Raw genomic sequence first — 21,756 nt, 5'->3', positions numbered from 1 at the left:
GCTGCCAGCTGTTTAAAGAGCAAAGCCAGGTGCCAGCTACTATTCCCATTCCCACATTTCCATTTTATTCATCTCCTCTTAAACTTTGTCCACAAGTAATCCAAAAGATGATAAAAGGCTGCACTTGCTTTCAGAGTACTGCAGTTTGGGGAGCTGATAGGTAAAAATATGAGGAATAATGAAAGGGAGAGGACATGCAACTTCTTGGCTGCATCTACAGGGTGGTCCTTCAGTGCTCTCCGGCTGTTTTAATACTGTACTTGTGGCTTTATACCTTCTGATAGTCATATTTACAGGTGTAGGTTAGGAACACCCGCTGTGATTTAGTTTTCCAGGTCCTTGGCTCTAAGTGCTCAATAGTGAATGTAAGGTGGACGCTGGCACATGTAAGCCATTCTCTACTACAAGTGCGTTTTGTTTGATACGGAAAGAAAAGGAGATGTGGGAATTGAAAGAGGGTTTCAAAATACGATACCATGTTTTAAAGAGCCTTGTCTGTGTTTAGTCAGAGAAGTGGGGAAGCATCAGGCTGTGATCACCCCTCATCGAGCTTGCTCTGCCTTTACCTTGCCTCGAGGCTAAGGTGTAAATGTTTGTAAGTGCTAATGGTGTTTAACATATTTTGCCTGTTTGTCCTATTAAAATTTAATTAGCCAGCTGCTTGGGAAGGGTGACTTCAACCGAGCTGGAGGGAAAACAGAAATCCTCCTGTTTTTCGGTCCTTTCCTGTGTGGGGTTTAAAAAAAAAAAAAAAAAAAAAAAAAAAAAGGACCAGGTAATGGATCTCATCATGTGGAAATAAATCCCTGTGCTGGGAAGGGGCAGGTGTGTGTTCTGTGACGGTTGGGGTTACTGAACGTGAGGTGAGGCGCTGTGAGGTAGGACTCCTCCTCAAGGCTTCCAGCCCCCGGGAGGAGCCGGGTGTGGGACCTCACGTCCTTTATTTCCCCCAGTGCCGCCAGAAAGCGCTTCGGAAGTGCTTGTTTTATCGCGACACGCCTCCCGGCAGCCCCTATCGCCGACAGAGGCGCTGAGGAAAGCAGCGGCGCCGCCGCCTACAATCCCCGGCGTGCCCCGTGCCGCCGCCCGGATGCCGCGCATGCGCGCAGCGCCTCCCGGAGCGGCGTGTGGGGCCGCCGCGGGGCCGGGCGCCCGCAGTGGGGGGACGGGCGGGCGGCGAGGCGGGGGGGCGCCGCCGCCGCTGACGGGAGCAGGTGAGCCGGGGCGGGATGGGGGGTCCTGACCCGATCCGGGGGGCTCAGCCGGCCGCCCCTCAGCCTCTGGGGCTTCCCTTCGCCTTGTTTTCCCCTTCCCTTCCCGTCCTTTCCCTTCCCTCGGGGTGGTGGGGTCGGGGGGGGACCATTCCCCGCTGTGCCTGCCTCCTGCCCCCCGGCTTTCCGAGGGGGCTCCGTGTCCGAGCAGGCGCTTCTCTGCCGGACAGGTGGCTTTCAGCGATGCTCTTTGTGGTTTTTGTTATTTATTTTTTTTTGGTTTGTCCGTGACGGCACAGCATCCTCACTCACGATGATTCACGATGCCTCAGGCATGGCTCAATGCGATGCTCTTGGAGGGGGGGGGGGGGCGGTCGGGATAAAGTAGTAAAAGTGCCGCGAGGAAATGGAGGCTCCGTCGGCTGTAATGCACGGGAGAGCGAGGCCACAGCTTGCTGCAGGTGAGGTGTGCATCAGGTGGTCGGTAGCAGGAGGCTGGAGCCCAAAAACCCCCAGCAGAAGGAGCAGGGCGCTGCCGTGCCGCGGCAGGGCTGCTGGCTGGGCTACCTGAGGAGCTTTGCAGCTGCTCCGGAGTGCTGGGGGGGAAAAGCCGCTGGAGCGAAGATTTATTTCCTTATGGCTTTCCGGATGCACACAGTGTGTGTGTGGTTTTCCCTCTGCAGAAAGGATGGTTGGGTCCTACCCCAGAGAGTTCACGAAGTAAAAAGGAGGGGAGGGCGTGAGGAGAGGCACGGCGTGTGCTTAAAGAGGTCAAGCAGGGATGGGTTGTGTCCCCTTAATATAAGGATGTGTTAATGACGTATTTAAAAGGCCAAAATGCCAGGTGCTACCTTCTTCTCTTCCTGTTTAGGGTAATATTTTGACAACAGGTCTTCGTAATCTCAGGGAGATGTCATTCGTAGCGACCCTCCCTCCAAAGGAGGCTGAAGGAAATACGTGAGCGGCAGCGGAGAGGAGGGGGCACGCTGGTAAGGGGGTGATGAGTAACATCAGCCAGTGAGTGAGGGAAACACAGCACAGCTGCCAGGACTGCAGCCAACCCCCAGCTTTGGGGTCTCCACTAGTGCCATTTCGGTACGCCTTCATTGCCGTGCTGTTAATCTGTTGCTTGCTTTCCTGTGAGAGGGCATCTTTTGCAACTCTCAGTGTTCCAGAAGACCTTGAAGATCTTCAAGATAGGCTATACTCAAAATACTTCGCTTCTGTAAATGAATGCCTCTTATGTGAGGTGGCTTGGTAATCGTAGGGACTGCTGGATCAGTGATCTGCATGAAATGAGCTGCGGGCCTCAGTCGCATTCTTAATGAATCGGTCTGCGTGATGCCAAGTTGCCTGCCATGCTCGGTGTTTGTCAGGCTGCTGTAACCAAGAAATCAGGGAGTTTGGCCCTGAGTGGTACTGCATTTGACATTGCAGCTGTTTTGGAAATAATTGGGGTGCTTGGTGCCCATTGTCCTGGCTGTTAACTGGAGGCTTCTTACCAAAACACAAGAACGGAAGAAAGCTTGTGGGGGAAAAGAAGTCCTTGCAACTTTATCAAAGGTAAGGATGTGCTGGGGCGTGTGGCCCTACAGCTCCTGTAGCTGGTGATCACCGCTGCTGGTTGGTGATCTGCATCACGTCGGTGACCCTGATCCTATCCAAACTTGAATCGGTAGGATCTTAGGGACTCTGTAGTTGTCAGGTGTGATGAGGTGGATGGAGAGTTTCACTGCATGCGGTGAATGCAGTGTCCCAAATGTCCCTCGAGAGCTGGAGGGGTGTTGGCATTTCAGCGTTGTATCCTCAGCAGCACAAGGACTCGTTTGAACTTCTTTCCTTGCCACCTTTCATCAGACAGTCAAATCCTGAGACACGCAGAGCTCGCGCAGGGTGACTGGGGAGGGGTGTTTGTGTCTCGCCATGCTTGTCTGCTGTCCTGCTGCTGGCTCCAGGGAGGGAGGAGGAGGAGAAGGAGGAGGAGGATGTTGTCTTGCCACGTTTGTTTTGGCTCTGAGGAACTCTCAGCTGTTTTTACACGGGATAGCAACAAGTGATACTGGTAACAGCAATTCTGGTTCTGGCTTTAAAAAAAGTGCCTTAGGGGAAGAAGAAATGTATTTGTTTTATGAGATAGGAGAGAAAAAGATAGCATTTGGTCATTTGTATGATGAGAACTGTTGTCACTGCCCAGTCAGTGCAGTTTCTTGGCTGGGTAACACCTGATGATTCAGAGATGAGAGAGAATGTCCATAACCCGACAGCCCTTTTGTTCTGGGCAGGAATTCTTCCTGATCCCCAGAAATGGGAAATGTGGTTATTTTTGCCTTGTTTTGTTACAAATGCTAATGATTGTCACGCAGTTTACTTTTATTTTTCCTCTCAGTTACCCACGTATATGCGCTTCTGCAGGAGCAAGATCTGAGTAGTCTAACGCGACGTGTTAGATGGGAGCTTTGCAAGCAGTCCTGGAGCCCTGGCAGGTGTTTTGAGTGTTTAGCCTCTTCAGAAAGTTGAGTTCTGGAAAGACAGAGCCCCGGAGGGGATAAATCTTGAGTGCTGTGGGAGATATTTTCCTTGAAAAGCCGTTTTTTTGGAGCTAAATGAAGTGAGACCTGCTAGGTGAGGCTGAGGTTCTTTTGCTGAGACTGTTTGTGCATGAGCGGCACAGTGACAGGGGAAGTGACCTGGATCTAGCCTTTCCTGCGTGGGAATGACAAGCCCTGGCAACTAAAGCTCTGCAGATCTGTCAGAGGCTGTACCGAGGCAGAGTCATTCCTCAGGCTGTTCCTCTGCCACTGGGAGCAGTAGGATGAGAGCAGCCTGGGAATCAAACTTCCACCTGGGAGCTTGTGGGGCTGGCTCTGGATGCGATGGAGAGCCTTGGATGATTATAGAAAAACATATGAATAGCTGTCAGCGATGTCTTCCAGCATTTTTTTTGGTTTGTAGAGCCTCAAGTCTCTTAACAAGTGCTTGCTTTCAAACTTCTGTAGAGCAAATGAAGCTGGACAGTTGCTGTAACCCCATCACCTTTCACAGACCTCTTAGAAACAGTTTGCAGGCTTGCCGAAGTTCACGGACCAGAGGTTAGAAACATCTTTTGGAAAGTTTGGGAGGAAAATGAGTTTTTGTGGAGTTCTGCAGAAGTGCCCTGGTGCTATACCGTGCTTATTTGGATGAAAGCATCCTTTTATTACACATCAATAAATTGCATCACGGAAAGGTGTTTGGAGTCCATTTAGCTGCTAACCAGAAGCCTCTGGATTGTGTTTGTGTAGCAGTATTTGATGTGAAGCCACCTTTGCAGCCTTCCCTGAAGACGTGGGCTCTCACAAACCCACCCTCTGGCACCCACAGGTTTCATCCCACCACGTTTGAAGTGAGGAGAGTTTCACCGTGCAGCAAGAGAGGTGGGAGCGGATACCTCTGTGTAGTTTGTGTCCTGGCCCTTTTTTTTTTTTTTTCCCATCCCCATTCAATGCAGACTTGAAAAAACAAACAAACAGCCCTCAGCTATTGTTCCAGAGCTTGGTCTGGCGGAACCTCCTCATGTGAGATGGGAGGAGCGCTCTGTGCTCCCATCGCATATCCTCTCCCCACGCAAATACTGGGAATGCCAGGAAAGGGGAACTCCTCCTCTTGTGATCCCAAGGGTCTGGGCAAACTGAGTTCTCCACTGCGGTGCAGTTCATGCTTAGCAGGTGCCCAGCGTGTGCTGTGTAAGGACAGACACCTGATTTCCAGGGCTAAAAAGCCAGGGTTGGGACAGGAGGGCAGGAGGTGCCTGTTTCTTGTCTGTGCTTCATCGCTTACGTAGGTAGTTGTGAAGCTGGAGTTTCCTTCTGCCTGCGTACGCACAGAGCAAATATTGACTCGAGGAACTAATGGCATTTGCAGCTCCGGGATGTGCCTCTACCTGGCCCGAAGGGGAAGGCTCTGGGGGAAGGGAAGGCAAAGGGGAATTACCGGGTTCGGGGTTACTGGGTTCCTGCTCCCCTTGCCTGTTGCAAGTCAGGATTTTAACTCAGAAAACAAAACCTTTCTGAGTGTGAGGGGGCAGAAACGAACTGCCTGATCCAGGGCAGGCTTCTTCTCTGATTTCTAAGAGAGGGGCAGTCTGGATGGCAAACTGGATGCAATCTCCTTGAGGTTTAAAAGCTGAGCTTCTAGGACTGCAACAAAGCGTGTGGCCTTGTGTTGCGTACTGTGGCTTTGCAATCACTTGTCTTTCCTAAAACTTTTTTATCTTTTTTTTTTTTTTTTTTTAAAACACAGGAAGAATGTAGAGAGCAGTGGAAAGCAGCTGGCAGGGGGATTGGCTGCGTGCAGAGCGTTGCTTCGTGTTCAGTGGGAAGTCGAGCTTTTTCCCGTGCTTAGTGGCAGAGGAAGTGATTGTGTGCGATGCTTCCCTGACAGTGGATGAAAGTCTGGCAAGAATTGTGGTTGTTCTCCTTCTGGTGGTGGTTGCTGCTTGCTCCCTGCATGGCTGTTAGTTGTAGGGTCTGCAGCATACAAAAGCAGTGCTTTGTCAAACCCTTCAGTGCTGCTTTTCTGCCGGATTTTATTTCTGTTTGGCTAAAATCATCAGAGGAAGAACATCCCTGGGAAGGAGTTTTTGTTCCAGAATAAGGATCCTACCGAAAAGTTCCCGGAGGCCAGGCTTTCAGGAAGGTTTCCCTAGGAACCAGAGGCAGGAAAAACCTGCCCACCTTGTTCAGCACCCTGATACCAGGGGAGGAAGGCCAGCAGAGGAGCTGTTGCTGCCAAGGCGGAGGCCGGGCTGCGTGACGTGGGCAGGGGGAGGTGTTGCCCAGCGCTGCACCTGCCCTGGGACCTGGAGTCCAGTCTCCTAGTCCTTGTGGTGTCTTACTGGGGGCAAACTTGGTGCTAAGAGAGCAAGTGGGGCCACTGGGGTGACAGAAGGACAGGGGAGAGTTCACAGAACTCACAGGTAAGCAGCTGGTCACTGTGTGGACAACATAACCTCAGAAACAAAAGCTGGACTTGTTTTTTTTTTTCCTTCTTTTTGCACTAAGTTGGTGTCAGATCACAGTGTCTGTTCAGCCATGCCAGCCTGTCTCCTGCCGAGAACTGTTTCACTCTGGGAGGAAGGAGCCTTATCTTTTGTGTTCCCAGATGCCTTCCTAGCTGCTTATCTGAGCGCTGGAGCGAGGCTCTTCTAGGCTGTAGCTGCTTGCTGAGATGCAGAGGCAGGAGCGGCAGTGTAACCTTGTAGTGGTTTGCAGCCAGGAGCAGCTGTACTGCAAAGGGGAAGCTGGAAAATCCATCCGAGGTGTGCAAACATTATTTTCTCCCAAGTTCTTTCCTAAGAACTCTTTTAAGCTCGAGTGGCTGATATATCCCGACTTTCTCTGCTTGCTGGAGGTGGCTCTCGCCATCTCCCACACACACAGAGCTATGCGAATTATCCTGAAGCCCAAAATACCTGTTTCTGACCACCAAACTATTCTGTTGCTGTACTGGAAACCCCTTGTCTGAATCTGCCGTGAACTGGTGCCAGGAAGGTAAGGAGAGTGTGTGCCGGTTCATCATGAACTCTGTTACCTGATGCATTTCAGAGGAGCCTGGCTCATTGCAGGGGGTTCTCCCTGGCATGTTCTCCATGTTCTGGGCTAGTTGATCACAGGAAGGCCTTGTCAGAGATTCTCCTAGTGCCCTTCAAGAGTTTATGCCACAGCCTAACACACATCGCTCCTGTTTTGTGCTGATGCTCCTAAAACCTGTTTCAGACTTCCTGAGTCTAAAGACACCCCTCAAACCCTCGTCACCATTCCAGTCCCTTCTCCACGGCTGGTGAATTCAGAGAACGATCAGGTGTTGTTTTAGCATCCATAATTAAATACAGGACTCACTGTGATGGAATTTGGCTTGATTTTTGGCATACTTTCAGTCAGCAATGCTGGTGGTGTCCCACAGAATTTGGTAGATGATGCCGTGCTCTTTCTAGCTGATAGGTGTGAAATGAAGAGGGAATTCCGCTCTTTGAAGGTTAATTTTCCTGTGGGGAGCTTAAATACTGAGGGATTTTAATTCTCCTGTGGAGAATCTGTGCGTGAAGGGTCTGTCTGTCCCTCCCTGTGCTCTCAGGTACTAACTGATGAGATGCCCTCATAATCAATTCTTCTTTTTCTGTGTGTAACAGGATAGTGACCTCTCACCTCTGAGACCAGTGGGCAGCCTCTGCCACGCAGCCTTACCTAGCACGATGTCAGGTGAGCAGACAAAAAGGGACCTTCTTATTTGATTGCATTTTCTTTCTTCATCTACAGCTTAGCAGAGCAAAGGTACGGGTTCCTGTAGATGTCCTTTTCATTACCATACTACTCTGTGTAAAACAGAGGGAGAGCAAGTGCCCTGCTCCTTGTGACACAGCTGCCTTTTTGCTCAGGGAGAGCTCAATTCCTCCTTTTGCCCTGTGCTGAGGCTGCTTCAGCCATTGCATACAGAGGAAGGAGGAGAATGAAATGCAATTTGTCTTCCCCCATGCCAAGGGAAGCCGAGCTGCTCGGTGGGACACCACCTGAGGCTGGGAAGGGGCTCACCTGGAGCACACAAGACCACAGCAGGTGCACGTGGGTTGCTGCAGCTTTCTACACACGGGCTGGCAACCTCGGAGGGAGGGCAGCAGCCTCGCAGGCCTTCATCAGCAAGGGGAGCAGATGAGCATCCTGCTGAGGGCTTTGATCTCCCATTTTGGTGCCTGGCTGGCAGAGTGTGCATGTTCACGGGGAGTCCTTCTGGGTTCTCACTGCTGCGTGTTGCTCTCTCTGTTTAGGCCACCACACTCCCTCTGCTGGGGGTCCCTTCTCAGCGCTCACCCCCAGCATTTGGCCGCAGGAGATCCTGGCAAAATACACACAGGTACGGCGTGGGGCAGGGAGGGTAAATGCTCTGGTTCTGTGCAGAAAAAAAAAGGGACCCTGGTGGCTTTTGGGGTCTCCAAGCAGTGTAGGGGAAAGGAGGGAGGGAGGCACTGCTCCACCAGTGGTGTGGTTGCAGACACTTGTTTGCCACTCGACCTTCATTTGTCTCGTGGCTGTGGCTCTCGCAAGAGGATCTTGCAGGGCCTCAAGAAACTTGGGCGAGTTATTGCCCTGCTGTGTGGCAACTCTTGCTCCACTGTGAAAATGTTGACACTCGGAGGGAGCCTCTGTCACCATCAGGCTGCTCTGGGCGGCTTGCACAGGGCAGGAAGGGCTCGCCTCAGGGCTTGCCGCCAGGTGGGCAGAGCAGGAAGGAAGGAGGCAGCCCTGGAGCTCTGCAACCTGCCCGCGGGGTTTGCTGAAGGCAGCTGCGCCCAGAGAGGCAGGTTAAAGCTGATCTGGGAGCTCTGCTAGGGCACGGGACGAGCGGGTGGGCTTGTAGGGAATGGAGGCACCTGTAGGATTTTAACCTCCGGGCGAGGAGCGCAGTGGCTCAGGGCTCGGTGCGGTGGGATGGGGTGGAATTTGCTGTTACCTGCTGGGCTGTGCAGTGGTGAAAGTGTCTGTTCTCCTTCCTCACACTCCCAGAAAGAAGAGGCCATCGAGCAGCCCGAGTTCAAGTATGACGAATTCGGTTTCCGAGTTGATAAGGAAGGTAAAGCCAGCCCCATCCCTCCCCATTTGGAAATGGGGACATTTCCAGCTCTCAGGCCATGCAGCGTGAGGGCAGAGCTTGTTTGCACCGTGCCCTGAGGCACCTTGAGCTGTAGAGGATCCTCTCGAAGCAATGACCTGAGAGAGAGCAGTTTCCTTCAGACAGAACATTTGATGGACTTGTGCAGTCTGAAACCAGCAGAAAGGTTTGGATTGCTTTGCTGGGATCTGTGTTAGGATGAAGGATGCCTGATGTCAAACCTGTGCTGGCACTGAAGTATATTTTGGAGAGATGGCCCGAGATTAAGGTGCCCTCTCATCGTGAATTTGCCAGTGTTCTTATTAAAGATCTTTTTGGTGATTAGCTCTCCCCGAAGTTAACATTTTGTGCCTCATTACTTGCATGAGCATATGGCTTTCTGCTTGTCGCCGCCGAGGCTCGCTCTGCTTTTGTCAGCTTGATTTACAGATCCTCACAAAACCCAGCAGGATGACTGCTGCCAGGGTCTTGTTTCATTCCTGCCGTGCTCTGCTGTAAATCAGGAGTGAACAGAGGCTTCGGTGCCTTTTGCTTACAACCAAAAAATTGCTACGTGGAGAAGAAAGTTAGAAACCAAGCTCTGCCTTCCCGTGCTGTGGCTGGAAGACACGAATGATTTTATGTGCTTTCTTCAGATGGATGTCCTGCTCCTCCCCGTGTGTGTTTCCTCTCTCACCCATCTTCGTGTCTCTCCCTTCCCTTGCTCTCAGATGGTGCTGAGACCAACTCCAGCAAGCTCCTGGGGCTCCCGCTGACAGAGGAGCCGCAGCAGAGGCTCAAGTGGCAGGCTCACCTGGAGTTCACGCACAACCACGACGTGGGCGACCTCACCTGGGACAAAATCGAGGTCACCCTGCCGCGTTCAGACAAGCTGCGCTCGCTGGTGCTGGCCGGCATCCCGCACAGCATGAGGCCACAGGTGAGAGCGCTGCCTGGCTGGGCACAACCCCCTGCCCGGAGTAAGAGGCAGAGGAACGAGACCGCTTTCTTTTGGTTGAGGGGGTGCCAGGTTATGGCTCTCAGTGGCTCCTCCTCTCCCTGTTCAGCTGTGGATGCGCCTTTCTGGGGCCTTGCAGAAGAAGAGGAATTCCGAGATGTCGTATCGGGATATCGTGAAAAACAGCTCTAACGACGAGACCATTGCTGCAAAACAGGTGAGAGAGACTGCCTAGTGCTGGCTGGGCAGGAGAAATCTCCCCACCATAATGCCTGCTCTGAAGCTGGGGGGGCTGAGTGCAGACAAATATTTCTTAGGAGCCACCAAGTCGCTGTCTGGCTTTTTTTTTGCATGTGTTATGAGGCTATTAAACTGGCCCCAGGTGCTTGGACAGGGCCTTCCTCAGTCCTCAAGGACTTGAGAATTGTGGAGGGAAGCAGAGTTCCCTGAGGCAAGGAGCCACGGGTAAGTACAGAGAGCAGAAGGCCGTCGGGTGCTGCCAGCTGACCGTTTCCTCGTTTGTGTCTGTCTGGCAGATTGAGAAGGACTTGCTCCGCACGATGCCCAGCAACGCCTGCTTCTCCAACATGAACAGCATCGGGGTGCCACGGCTACGCAGGATCCTACGGGGGCTTGCCTGGCTCTACCCGGAGATTGGCTATTGCCAAGGCACCGGCATGGTGAGTTGCTTTCCTGGTGCTTTTTGCAGTGGGGTCGATCTGTCTGTGGCAGCTGTGCTGGACTTGAGGCAATTTTTGGATTTGAGGCAATGCTGCCAGACACTGCGGCCTCCAGACTAGTTGAAGGGAAATTCATTCTGCATGGAACACTTCTTCCTAGGAGAGGTGGAGCAGAGCAACACCGTGTGTCCAAAGAGGTGGAATAATTCAGTCTGTCTATGGGGGAGGGACAGACAGGCTTCCTCTCTCTGAGGAGAAATCCCTTCCATGGGAGGAGAGACTTCAGGAGAGCCACTAGAGAGAAAAGAAGGTGCTGGTCACCTAGGCACAGGTCTGTGTGAGGAGGGGAGAAGAGTTCCTCTCCTCTGCAGGCTTGGCACGCAGGCTTTCTTCCTTCAAATCCCAGGTGGCTGCCTCCCTGCTGCTCTTTCTGGAAGAGGAAGATGCCTTCTGGATGATGTGCGCTATCATTGAAGAGCTGGTCCCTGCCTCCTACTTCAGCACCACCCTGATGGGGGTGCAGACAGACCAGCGCGTCCTGCGGCAGCTCATTGTGCAGTACCTGCCCCGCCTGGACAAGCTGCTCCAGGAGCACGACATCGGTAAAAATGTGCCCGTAGCTTTTCTGGTCAGGGTGCTGTGCAGGCAGAGATCGCTGTGCTCCTTTCACAAAGGGAGAACAAGAGCTGGGAGGGCAGTGCTCGGGGGAGTCCATCCCCAAAGGCTGGCTGAGTTCCCTTGTCGTGATTCCTGTCTGTGTCTCTACTCACAGAGCTGTCCCTCATCACCTTGCACTGGTTCCTCACCTCTTTCGCTAGCGTCGTCCACATCAAGCTGCTGCTGCGCATTTGGGACCTCTTCTTCTACCAGGGCTCCCTGGTGCTGTTCCAGCTCACGCTGGGCATGCTCAGCATGAAGGTAACTGCTGCCCCCACTTCCTTCTTTCAGTGCTTAATGGCAAATTTTAGGGGCAAGGTTTTGTATCCACTTCTTCTGTGTGGTCTGGGAAAATGTGTGAAGGGCGAAGGTAAGGGGAAAGTAGAGCATAGCAGGTGCTACACAGCATGTGAGACTGAGTAGTTTCCCTTTCCTTGACCCCAGGAAGATCCCTGCTGTGCCTGCTCCTGGTGGAGTAGCTTCTATTTGATTGATTTGACTTCATTTCAATGGTGGATGTTAAATAGAGTTTGGGGAGCAGAGCTCAGTGCAGTAGAGTAGTGCCCAGGCTGTGAGCTGAGCGTCAAATCACATCCAGCAGCACCAAGAGCAGAGCTGTCATGTGCTTACTGTTCTGTGTGGTAAAATGATGGCATCATTGCAGGAGGATGAGCTGATCCAGTCCGAGAACTCTGCCTCGATCTTCAACACGCTGTCGGACATCCCCAGCCAGATCGAGGACGCCGACGTGCTGCTGCGGGAGGCCATGCGCGTGGCGGGCTCGCTGACGGACGTGGCGGTGGAGACCCAGCGTCGCAAACACCTGGCCTACCTCATTGCCGACCAAGGGCAGCTGCTCAACTCCAGCACCGCCGTCAACAATTTGTCCAAAGTGAGTGCCCAGATCGCTTGGAATTAACCCGAGCACACGAAATGCAATAAGAGTGGGATTAAGGCATTAGTGAGAAACCGATCTGCTGAAATAACTCTGGAAGGGAGAGTCAGAAAACAGCAGCAGCCTTTGAGAAGCTGAAAAAGAAATTCATCTGTGTTTAACCTCAGACTGCAGTCTGCAGCTGCAGATGTAGTAGCTCCGGTTTGTCAAACCTGTGTGGAAGATATATTCTGGATGCTCCTCTGTGTGCTTATCGGCAGACAATCCTGCAGTTCTCAAACGTAATGGGCATCCACTTAGAAATCTAAACACAATTACATGTGGAACTGCTGCTGGCAACAGGTAGAATTAAAACTAAAATCATTCAGATGAATCACGGTTGATTCTTGAACTTCAAGTATGCTTTCGTAATAATTGGGCTATAAATAACTTGTTGCACATAGAGCAGGTCAAGCAGGAGAGCTGATTCACTGCAGCTGGAACTGGAACAACTGTCTAAAATTGCTGGGTCACTTGTTGGCCCCTTCCAGCAGTTGCTGTCAAGACCCCTTGCTCAGACCTGACCGTTGTGGAGGGTTGCTTCCTTTTCCTGTACTAAATCGGCTGTAATGTGTGCACTTTTCTTCTTTTTCTCTTTTCTCTCTCCCCCGTAGATTGTGCGGCGCAGGACTCAGCGCAGGAAATCTGGCATTACCTCTCTGCTGTTCGGTAAGGACAGTCCTGTGCCTGCCCTGTGGTGTGGATGGATCTGGCAACCTAGGAGGGAGGGTGCTGAGTGACAGGGAAACTCTGAGAAGAGGAGAGGAGGGAGCTGGAAATGAAGGATGAGAGAGAAGAAGTGTAGTTTTCTATTTACTCGCTTTGGTCTGAGCTCAGAAAGTGAGTTTCAGATCAGCTGGTAAGTCCTGAAGTGGTGATTGACAGTGGGCTGCACCTCAGCCCTGTGCCCAAGGCTCTAACACATCTTCTGGCAGACCACGTGCAGTCCATGGGCTATATGCTGTAGTCTCCTGATACTGCTCCTCTGAGCTCAGGAGCATCGTCTCTGAAGATCTGAGACAGGACGGGATGGGCCAGTGGGTCATCCATCAAGATTTTAAGTCAAAATTTAAAAATGCAGACATCCCTCGTGCTTCTTCCTCTTACCTGCTACAAGAGTTCAATGTCACGAACAGACATCTTTGATTCTTTACTCTCACTGCTTATGAGCTCGCCCAGCATACGTCCAGAAAGCACATGGCCAGGATAGGTTTTGCATAGATACAAAAATAACTTCTGTGGCTTTTGTAATAGCCTTCTCTATCGTAAACCTCACTGTCATCACCTTCTGTGCAACTGGCTAGCTGTCTTGAAATTGCTACATCTCACCACAGAAATTTGTTTTTCCGGGGAAGGAGAATGTACTGAGTTTACAAGGTTTAGATAATGTTCCAGTTGTGGTTGAAATGGCCTGAATAAACTTAAAGCTGTGTTTTACTGGTCTCTTCAGAGAAGAGCTTTTCTAATGGTCTCTGGGAAGCTCACATCTTGTCAGAGGCTTTGCTTACATGCACGCACAGCATTGCATAGAAAAACGATAGTACAGCACTGGTGAAGCTGTAAGGTTGAGCATGCAGAAGTGAAGAAAGGCAGGAAGGTTGGGAAGGTTGTTACTGCAACCTGAACTCTTCTGTGTAAGGCTATCATACGGTCAGTACACGCTGAATCTGTAGGCAACATAGCTGCCACGTGCATCTTTCTTGTGTCTCAGCCTCTTCTTGGCCAAGTTTGAGCACCTTCCTTGGAGGTGATAGTGAGTATTCCCAGGCAACAAGGTAAATTTGAAGTTCAAGTGTCAAAATGTATCAGTGGATGATTGATGATCACTGAGGTGATTGATGGTGGCTTTTATGTACAGTGACTGTCATGCTTTTGTCCTTAATAACTAAAACGTTATTTAAAATGTGTGTGATAGTGGTTTTACCACTAGTGGCACCTAGTCTTGCTCTGGGTGGGAGTAAGAATTTATCCAGAACCTAATTCTTCTTCCATAGAGAGAATGAAGACGTAGAAGTAACTTGGACAGGGGTAGTACAATCACTGGAGAGCTGTTTGGAAGGGACCTGGAGGAGGTTGGTAGTCCGACCTCTTGTGTTCATGCTAGATCAGGTCAGCCAGGGCTTTCTGTAGCTGAGCCTCAAGTGGTTGGATCAGATCTCTAACAAAGAAATAGAAAAAAGAAACGACGAAAGGCCGTACGTGTTGCCCTTTTCCTGTTAGCTGGTCATTGCCCCAAGGAGACCCAGGAGGGCTCGTCCTCCTCTGCACAACTGCTCGGTCTTTGCAGCTCAAAATAGAGCCTCATCACACGTGGCCGGTCCCGCACTCATTTCCTGTTTTGGAAACACCCCCAGGTGCAGCGAGGTGAATCTGGTGGAAACCCCAGGCGCTTTCCTCTGTGTTTCGTGTGTTTGGAGGTGGGAGGGTGCAGAACTTTCCTGGCTCTCCTGCTCGTGTCTGGGTGGGATTCATCAGGGTGCAGGATTTTGGCCAGAAGGGGCCAAATGATGAAACAAAGAGTCAACAATCTGTGTAAACCAGGGCAGCCCACGGCTAGCGTGGCTGTGGTTGTAGTTTCTTCTTTAGTCACATTCTGTTTCAGCAGCGTGAATTTTCCAGGAATCTCCCCCACGGTCTGCGTGATCACTCATCTATTTACGATCTTCCTCTCTCTCTGAATCTGCAGTGAGGCTTCTTACGTCCTACCCCATTGCCTTAGGAGGAGGTTTTGTTAATTTTCATTATTTGGCCTTGGAGTTAGTGTGTGTTCGCCTATTCTAGTCCAGAAGCAAAGTTCAGTTTTTCTCTTATGCTCTCTGTCTAAATCTGACTCTTATTAAATAGAGCAAATGGAAAAGAATTATAAAAATCATTTTAAATCTAATATTGTGTTTCCAGTTATGTTCTTAAAGTTTGGGACTTTTTAATTAGTATCACTTGGATTAAAAGACACCGTTAATCACTTTTCAGTAAGCAGGAGCTATTCTTCGTGTACGCATCGCAAAAATAGATCTAGGAAAATACACGTTGAATTTAAAACAAATGATATTTCTTAGGAAAAGAAGCAAATGATTAATCACGTACCCAATTTTTAAGGCATTCAGACGCATTCATTGCCTAAATAATCAATACCAGTAGGTGTCTTTCTGCATAAATGAATAGGATTTTTGGCAGCTTATGTGGGAATTAGTAAAAGTTGGAAGTTGGGTTACTTTTATTTTGTACTTATGACCATCTGTATACACCAAAATGTTTGAACTTTGGCTGTTAGGGAGGCAGAGGTGACGGAGGATGGAAGCTTCTCTCTCATGGCTCTCACTTCTGGGCTGACACAGGAAAGTGGCCTGTCTTGGTTTTCACATCTTTTTCAGGTCTCAGTGAAGGAGATGCTCTCACCCTGTACGCCGTGCAAAAGTTATAAGTAGTTTTCACAAAAGCTGTTTCAGTTTTAAGAGCATTTCAGTTCCAGAAGACTTTTGCAGTGTCCCTAGTTCTGAGTCTGACCATGGTGCTGCCCCTGTGTGCTGTGCAGGCAGTGCAGCAGCGGCTTGGCACGCTAAGATCCCAGACAGCGTCCTCCCAGTCCCATGTATTCATTGGAAATAGCAGCTCCTTAAAAATTGGGACAGCCTTGTTGATAATTCTTACTTACATTAGTGAGTAGATCGGCAGTAGGTTCCTGCCTTAATGCAGGCAGGCTTGTTTGATTTCTGGCACTAATAAGAAATAAATATCTCATGCTTGGTTTCCTTTTCCTCACCTTCCCCCTGGCCGTGTGGGCTCCACCAGGGGACGACGACCTGGAGGCCCTGAAAGCCAAGAACATCAAGCAGACGGAGCTGGTGGCTGACCTCCGCGAGGCCATCCTGCAGGTGGCCCGGCACTTCCAGTGCGTGGATCCCAAGAACTGCAGCATTGTGAGTGGGACGGGGGCTGCCACGTGCAGAACAGGCGCTGTAAGCTCTGGGAGATGAGCTGGGAGTCACCTGCTGGTCTTCATTCCTCTTTGCTCTGCATCCTTGTGCCAGGACCTGACCCCGGACTACAGCATGGAGAGCCACCAGCGGGACCACGAGAACTACGTGGCCTGCTCCCGCAACCGCCGGCGCCGTGCCAAGGCCCTGCTGGACTTCGAGCGCCACGACGACGACGAGCTGGGCTTCCGCAAGAACGATATCATCACGGTGCGAGGGGCAGCGCGGGGCACACCCAGCCCGTCTGGGAGATCCGCTCAGGGTAGCTGGGGGTCCGAGGGAAGCACTGGGTGGCTCTGGGATGAGGCAGGATGTGAGTATGGTTTGTTGGTCTTTCTCAACACAACTACAAAGGCCCTTTCCTGGCTGCCATACAGCAGAGCCAAAGCTTGATTTGGTGCCAGTTCAACGCCTCACACCAGGCTGTGGTAAGGCTGTAAAAGCATCCGTTTGCCTTTTAGCTGTGGGCGCCCCATCTGGAAGTGGGGAAAGAGGAATGACGTTATGTTTGCAGTAGCTTTTTGCCATTGAAAACCCTGCACCACATGAGATGAAGGCATTGGCAAAAGAGGAGAAGGCAGTTCCTCATGGTGCACACACAGTCAGGCAGCTGTAGCCCTCCTCACCTGTGGGGGGAGAGTTCTGTGTCCTGCCTCCATTCCTTGCTGCTTGCGAGTCGTCGTCTGACACTCTTCAACCGCTGTTTCCCACCCCCTGTCTTTCAGATCGTTTCCCAGAAGGACGAGCACTGTTGGGTGGGAGAGCTGAATGGACTGAGAGGTGAGAGCGGGGCAGGCTGAAACGGGGGGGGGAGAGCAGGGTGGGATGCAAAGGATGGTGGTTGGGTGCACATCATCTCCGCTGCTGGTGGGCGGGATCCTGTAATTGGCTTCCTCCTGCAGTTGCCTGAATTCTTGTGATTTTTCAGGCTGCTTGCTTCCTTCTCTGAGGTTGGACTCCATGAACTCTGATTAATTCTCAGCCCCCACTGGTTTCTCATCTCCCCTGTTTGATATGCTCACCTCTTTTGTCCATCCTTCGTAGGTTGGTTTCCTGCAAAATTTGTGGAGATCTTGGATGAGAGGAGCAAAGAGGTAATTAAACAATAACAATACTAATTGAAAAGGGCCCTGTATTGCCCTCACTGAGTGCATTTGTGGGGAGCTGAGCGCAGTGCTTGGAGACCGGCTCTGGGAAAGCTGAGCAGCCGTAGGGCAGGCACGCAGCAGGATGCTGGGGCAGGGTTTCAGCCTGCTTCCCTCTGCCTGTGCTCTCTTCCTCCTTTGAGGCTGTCCCTGTGGATCTTGCCGGTGCTTTCTGGTCACCACAGTGGATTCTCCCCCAGCAGCTGTGCCTGAGGGAGCAGTGCCTTGGTTCCCCTGGTGAAATGTCAGCTGTTTAGCACTGCCCCACGAGGGGCACCTGCTCTAGGCACAGAAGTGCTGGTGGCCCAGCGAGTCCCAGGGGGCCAGCACTGACCGTGGCGCCTCACACAAGATCATAAAGGGCCGAGGGAGGGGGCTGGGAGTGAAGGAGGCATGCGTGGAGCAGCTGTGGGTGAGCACACCACCTCCGTGTGCTGTCCCAATGCACTGAGCTGGTTCTTGGTGCCCCTCAGTACTCCATTGCTGGCGACGATTCGGTGACAGAAGGGGTGACGGACCTGGTGCGAGGCACGCTGTGTCCAGCCCTCAAGTCCATATTTGAGCATGGACTGAAGAAGCCGTCGCTGCTGGGGGGCGCCTGCCACCCCTGGCTGTTCATCGAAGAGGTGAGGCGGCTCCCTTCCCTTCCTGGGGCTGGGCCGAAGGGGCTGTATGGCGGTGTAGGGTCGTGTGCCAACTGTCCCTGTGCCTCCCTAGGCTGCGAGCAGGGAAGTGGAAAGGGATTTTGACTCCGTGTATTCTCGCCTGGTGCTCTGCAAGACGTACAGGTAAGGCCCCGTTATTCACACCCTGCTCCTGTGTGCCCATCAAACTGCTGCTCTCCACCTTGGGGAGGTGCCCCAGCCTCCTCGTAGCTGTGTGCTGTGATCTTTTCAGGCTCGATGAAGACGGCAAAGTCCTCACCCCAGAGGAGCTGCTTTACCGGGTGAGCGCTGCCCCAGCCCAGCCGGTAGCAGGGCTGTTTCCTGGGGGGGCTGCTGGGGGGCGCTGCCCTTCAGGGAGGTGCTTGGGAGTCTCCCTGAGCTTCCCCGACTGGGGAGAGGCACAAATGGGAACTGTCTGGCAGCCTCAGCCCCTGTGATGCTGGTGGGTGGCACTGGGTGAGGCTGGGAGCACGCTGGGGGGCTCTGGGGGGGGGCAGCGTTCGGCTGTGCTGCTGACACGGGATCTCAGCTCGGCCCCGGCTGAGGCTGAGCTGCGAGGAGGCCGTAACCACATCTTCCTGCCCTCCAGGCAGTTCAGGCTGTGAACATGACGCACGACGCCGCACACGCACAGATGGACGTGAAGCTTCGTTCCCTCATCTGTGTGGGACTCAAGTGAGTCACCCGGGCCTGCCGCCCCCAGCGCCGGGGGTGCGAGGAGCTTGGGATGGGGCAGAGCAGGCTCATGAGCAGCGGTTGTTTCAGCCTGCCTTGGGGTCACTGGGGGGTGCTGGTCCCGACGGGGACAAGATTGTGGGCTGGGGTCGAGGCTGGGGCTGAGAACAGCCTGTCCCAAAGGGGCAGAGCTTCTTCCCATGGCTTCAGCTGAGTAACGTGCCTCCACCCCCTCGCCGCAGCGAGCAGGTGCTACATTTGTGGCTGGAGGTGCTGTGCTCGAGCCTGCAGACCGTGGAGAAGTGGTTCCATCCCTGGTCCTTCCTGCGCAGCCCCGGCTGGGTGCAGATCAAGTGTGAGCTGAGGTGAGTCTGGCCCCTCGGGCCTCGCCTGGATTTCCTCCTCCCCTGCGGGAGCTGGGCCTCACCGTGGCGGGTTTTGGACCCTCTCCCGCCAGCAGCAGCGCCCAGATCTCTTTCCGTGTGCTGAGGCAGCAGTAACCGTCTAGACAGCCTAATGGGATGCGCTGGGCCTGCCGGATTTAAGGGCAGGCCCCGGCTCCTGGGGAGCTGTCGTGACAAGCAGGCAGAAGCTGCCCGTCCCCTCTGCGCTGCACAGCCCCCCTGGCTCCCTCACAGCCTGGGGCAGAGCTCGTTCAGCACAACCACAGCACCAAGGGGCTGCTTCTGGGCTGGAATGGGGTTGTGGGGAGCAGGAGCTGAGCCCTGGGCCGTGGACTCTTCCCTCAGCCACTAGTGCCCGTGGTGCAGCAGAGCCCGGGGCTGCGCTGCTGTGTCAGGCTCTGTAGGGGCTGCACTTGAGTCGTGTTTTCGAGCTTCTCCTCCAGCCTGGGACTGGCAGGACAGGAAGTCCAAGCAGGAGGTGGAAAGAGGGGAAGGTGGAGAGCTGCTGCTGCTGCTCTGGCAGTGCCAGCAGGTGATCCCCACCCTTTCAGCTGGGTGTTTTTCTTGGGTGGGCTGGTGCAGTTGTGTGCCCGGGGGCAGCAGTGGCGGGCACGGGCTGGGAGCGTGCTCTGGGCGTGTGCCTGAGCGCCGGGCTGTGCTCTCCTTCCCTTCCAGGGTCCTCTGCAAATTCGCCTTCAGCCTGTCTCAGGACTGGGAGCTGCCCATAAAGAGGGAGGTGAGTGGGCAGCATCTCCTCCCCTCCTTCCTCTCACGGCCCGGGGCAGGGTCAGAGGCTTCAGATGGAGCCATTTTCCACAAGGCCTCCCCCCACTGCGTGGAGGTGGGCAGTGCAGGAGCTGCCTGGCTGCTGTGCCCGTGTTTCACCCGCGGATGCTTCCCCCTCACTTTTCGGGGCGCGGCGCGCTGACCCGGCTCTCTGTCTCCCTGCAGGAGAAGGAGAAGAAGCCGCTGAAGGAAGGGGTGCAGGACATGCTGGTGAAGCACCATCTCTTCAGCTGGGACATAGACGGGTGACCCACACCCCGCCCCGGCCCGGGGAACCTTCTCAACGGCACACGCTCCTCTCCCCCACTCCGTCCCCTCCCCACACTTGTACCCGTGACAAAATCCCCCTCGGGGGGCTGCCAGAGCTGCAGACCCCAGGGCGGCCACGGCCTCGCGGGGTGGCTTTGGGCTCTGGAAGGTGGGAATGGGGGGAATGGGGCTGTGGGAGCAGGGCCAGCACCACTGCTCCGGACCAGCCAGGGGCTCGCCTCCAACGGGGAGAGGGGAGGTGAAGCCCCAAGCACTTGGAGGGGTTCCCCTGACCTGGGGCCGGGGCAGGGAAGGGGAATCGGTGTTGGCCTCGTCCCACTGCTCTGGCAGCGGGGTGCTTATGAGGTGCCCGAGGGCACCGGCCCGCTACCGCTGGAACGTCTCCTCTGGGAGACAAAAACCAACACTCCCTGAAAACCCCCGAGTGTTTCATGCTGTCGTTTTAGTCTCTAGCTGATTTTTACCGTTAACCAAAAAGCTGTAAATTATCTCCAGGCCCGTGTGTATATTTTGGCACTGTTGTAGCTCAGGATGGGGTTGAGGTGGGAGCTGGCTCAGGGAGACTTAACTCGTCCTCCTGGCCCTGCGGTTGGCGGCAGGGCCAGGGCGGGAGGGGAGAATTGCTGCTTTGTGGTGGTGGCTCTGGATATGGAGTCTGTGACTTTCTACTGAAAGCGCTTGTCTGTGAGCACAAAACTACTCGTGAGATGACACTAGATTCTTACTGCCCTTTATTCCGTGGGTTTGTAAATAAAAACTGCATCTTGGGAGAGCGCTGGGCTGAGCCTTTGTTTTTGCACAGGGCCGGGGATGGATTTAATTCCTGAAGTCTTCAGTCTTCAGTAACTTGAGCCCCTGAAACACGGGAAATACTCAAAACCAAGGAACTAGGGGCTGCTGGTGGCCAGCAGCAGTGCCTGCAGGTGGAGGGGTTTGTCCAAGAGCAGCCCGTAGCTGGGCGAGGCAGAGCGGCCCCGCGCCCTCCCAGCAGCGCAGCGCAGCAGAGACGCCTCGGAGCCCGTGGCTGTTTGGAATTTTTTTAATAAAATGGATTTTTTTTTTTTTCTTCAAATATTTGTAACTGAAAAAATAATTCAATTTAAAGATCCGTTCTCTCCCCCGTCACCTCGTCGCCTTTTCCAGTTGAATACTCGCTCTGGATCCCATGCCCCAGCGCCGTCCCTCGCGGGCGGTGCTGCCCACCCCTCGCCGTTCGCTGCATAGTGGAAGGGGGAGTGCGTGCTAGTCAAATACACGGTACAAACAAGTAGTGGTTACAGCAGAAAGATTCAGGATTACATTCAAGGTAGAGGCAGAACATCAGGCTTTTTTTTTTTTTTTCTTTCTTTCTTTCTTTTCCCAATGGGTGCAAAAAACGTCCTTCCAGGGGAATACCTCTTCCAACAAAGAACTATTGAACTATTATTCAAACAAATAATAGTAAGAAAGCAGAGAACCGGGCTAGCCTCCTCCGGGCACGTCTCAGGGAAAAGATCACTCTGGGATATCCTGGGACAAGACGCTGTCTTCCCCCTGCCCCTGGCCACGAGGTTTTCGTGTGCTCTCCTGGTAGAAGCCCTTTGTGCAGAGGGGCTCCGGCAGGGTCGCGGGTTTCCTCAGCCAATTTCAAGTCCGTTGGGCAAATTGAACGAATTCCTACAGGTTTCACGAGCGGAGGTGGGGAGGTAAAGGCGAAGGGGAGCACCCGGGAGCTCCTCCTTTCGCCGCCCACCCAGGGGAAGGGTGAAATCGGGCGCTGGCACCTCTGCCAGCAAGG

The 21,756-nt window shown here is 53.2% G+C and overlaps 1 protein-coding gene across 2 annotated transcripts; it reads left to right on the top strand.

Annotated features, from left to right (window-relative positions):
- The first annotated feature begins 1,151 nt into the window (after window positions 1–1,151).
- SGSM3 (small G protein signaling modulator 3) lies at window positions 1,152–20,922 on the top strand. Of its 2 annotated transcripts, none has more exons than XM_032190218.1 (22): window positions 1,152–1,214; window positions 7,378–7,447; window positions 8,011–8,096; window positions 8,747–8,813; window positions 9,563–9,771; window positions 9,929–10,006; window positions 10,326–10,469; window positions 10,876–11,071; window positions 11,242–11,387; window positions 11,791–12,018; window positions 12,675–12,729; window positions 15,850–15,977; window positions 16,089–16,244; window positions 16,760–16,814; window positions 17,079–17,128; window positions 17,653–17,805; window positions 17,897–17,967; window positions 18,077–18,125; window positions 18,434–18,519; window positions 18,762–18,884; window positions 19,599–19,659; window positions 19,875–20,922. In XM_032190218.1, exons 2-22 carry the CDS (start codon window positions 7,441–7,443, stop codon window positions 19,956–19,958), a joined length of 2,232 nt encoding a protein of 743 aa, XP_032046109.1. In that variant the 5' UTR covers window positions 1,152–1,214; window positions 7,378–7,440; the 3' UTR covers window positions 19,959–20,922. The 2 variants fall into 2 exon arrangements, with proteins under 2 accessions (XP_032046109.1, XP_032046101.1); XM_032190210.1 differs by having other exon boundaries at window positions 9,899–10,006.
- The last annotated feature ends 834 nt before the right edge of the window (window positions 20,923–21,756 follow it).

This window comes from Aythya fuligula, chromosome 1 (genome assembly GCF_009819795.1).
Source record: "Aythya fuligula isolate bAytFul2 chromosome 1, bAytFul2.pri, whole genome shotgun sequence".
Lineage (NCBI taxonomy): Eukaryota > Metazoa > Chordata > Aves > Anseriformes > Anatidae > Aythya > Aythya fuligula.
Note: the sequence above shows the minus strand (reverse complement) of the source record. Positions and strands in the feature narration are given on the sequence as shown.

Coding starts and splice junctions, on each gene's coding strand:
- SGSM3 (XM_032190210.1), top strand. Junction 8,814..9,562: donor TTTCCGAGTTGATAAGGAAG/GTAAAGCCAGCC, acceptor CCTTGCTCTCAG/ATGGTGCTGAGACCAACTCC. Junction 19,660..19,874: donor AGCTGCCCATAAAGAGGGAG/GTGAGTGGGCAG, acceptor GTCTCCCTGCAG/GAGAAGGAGAAGAAGCCGCT.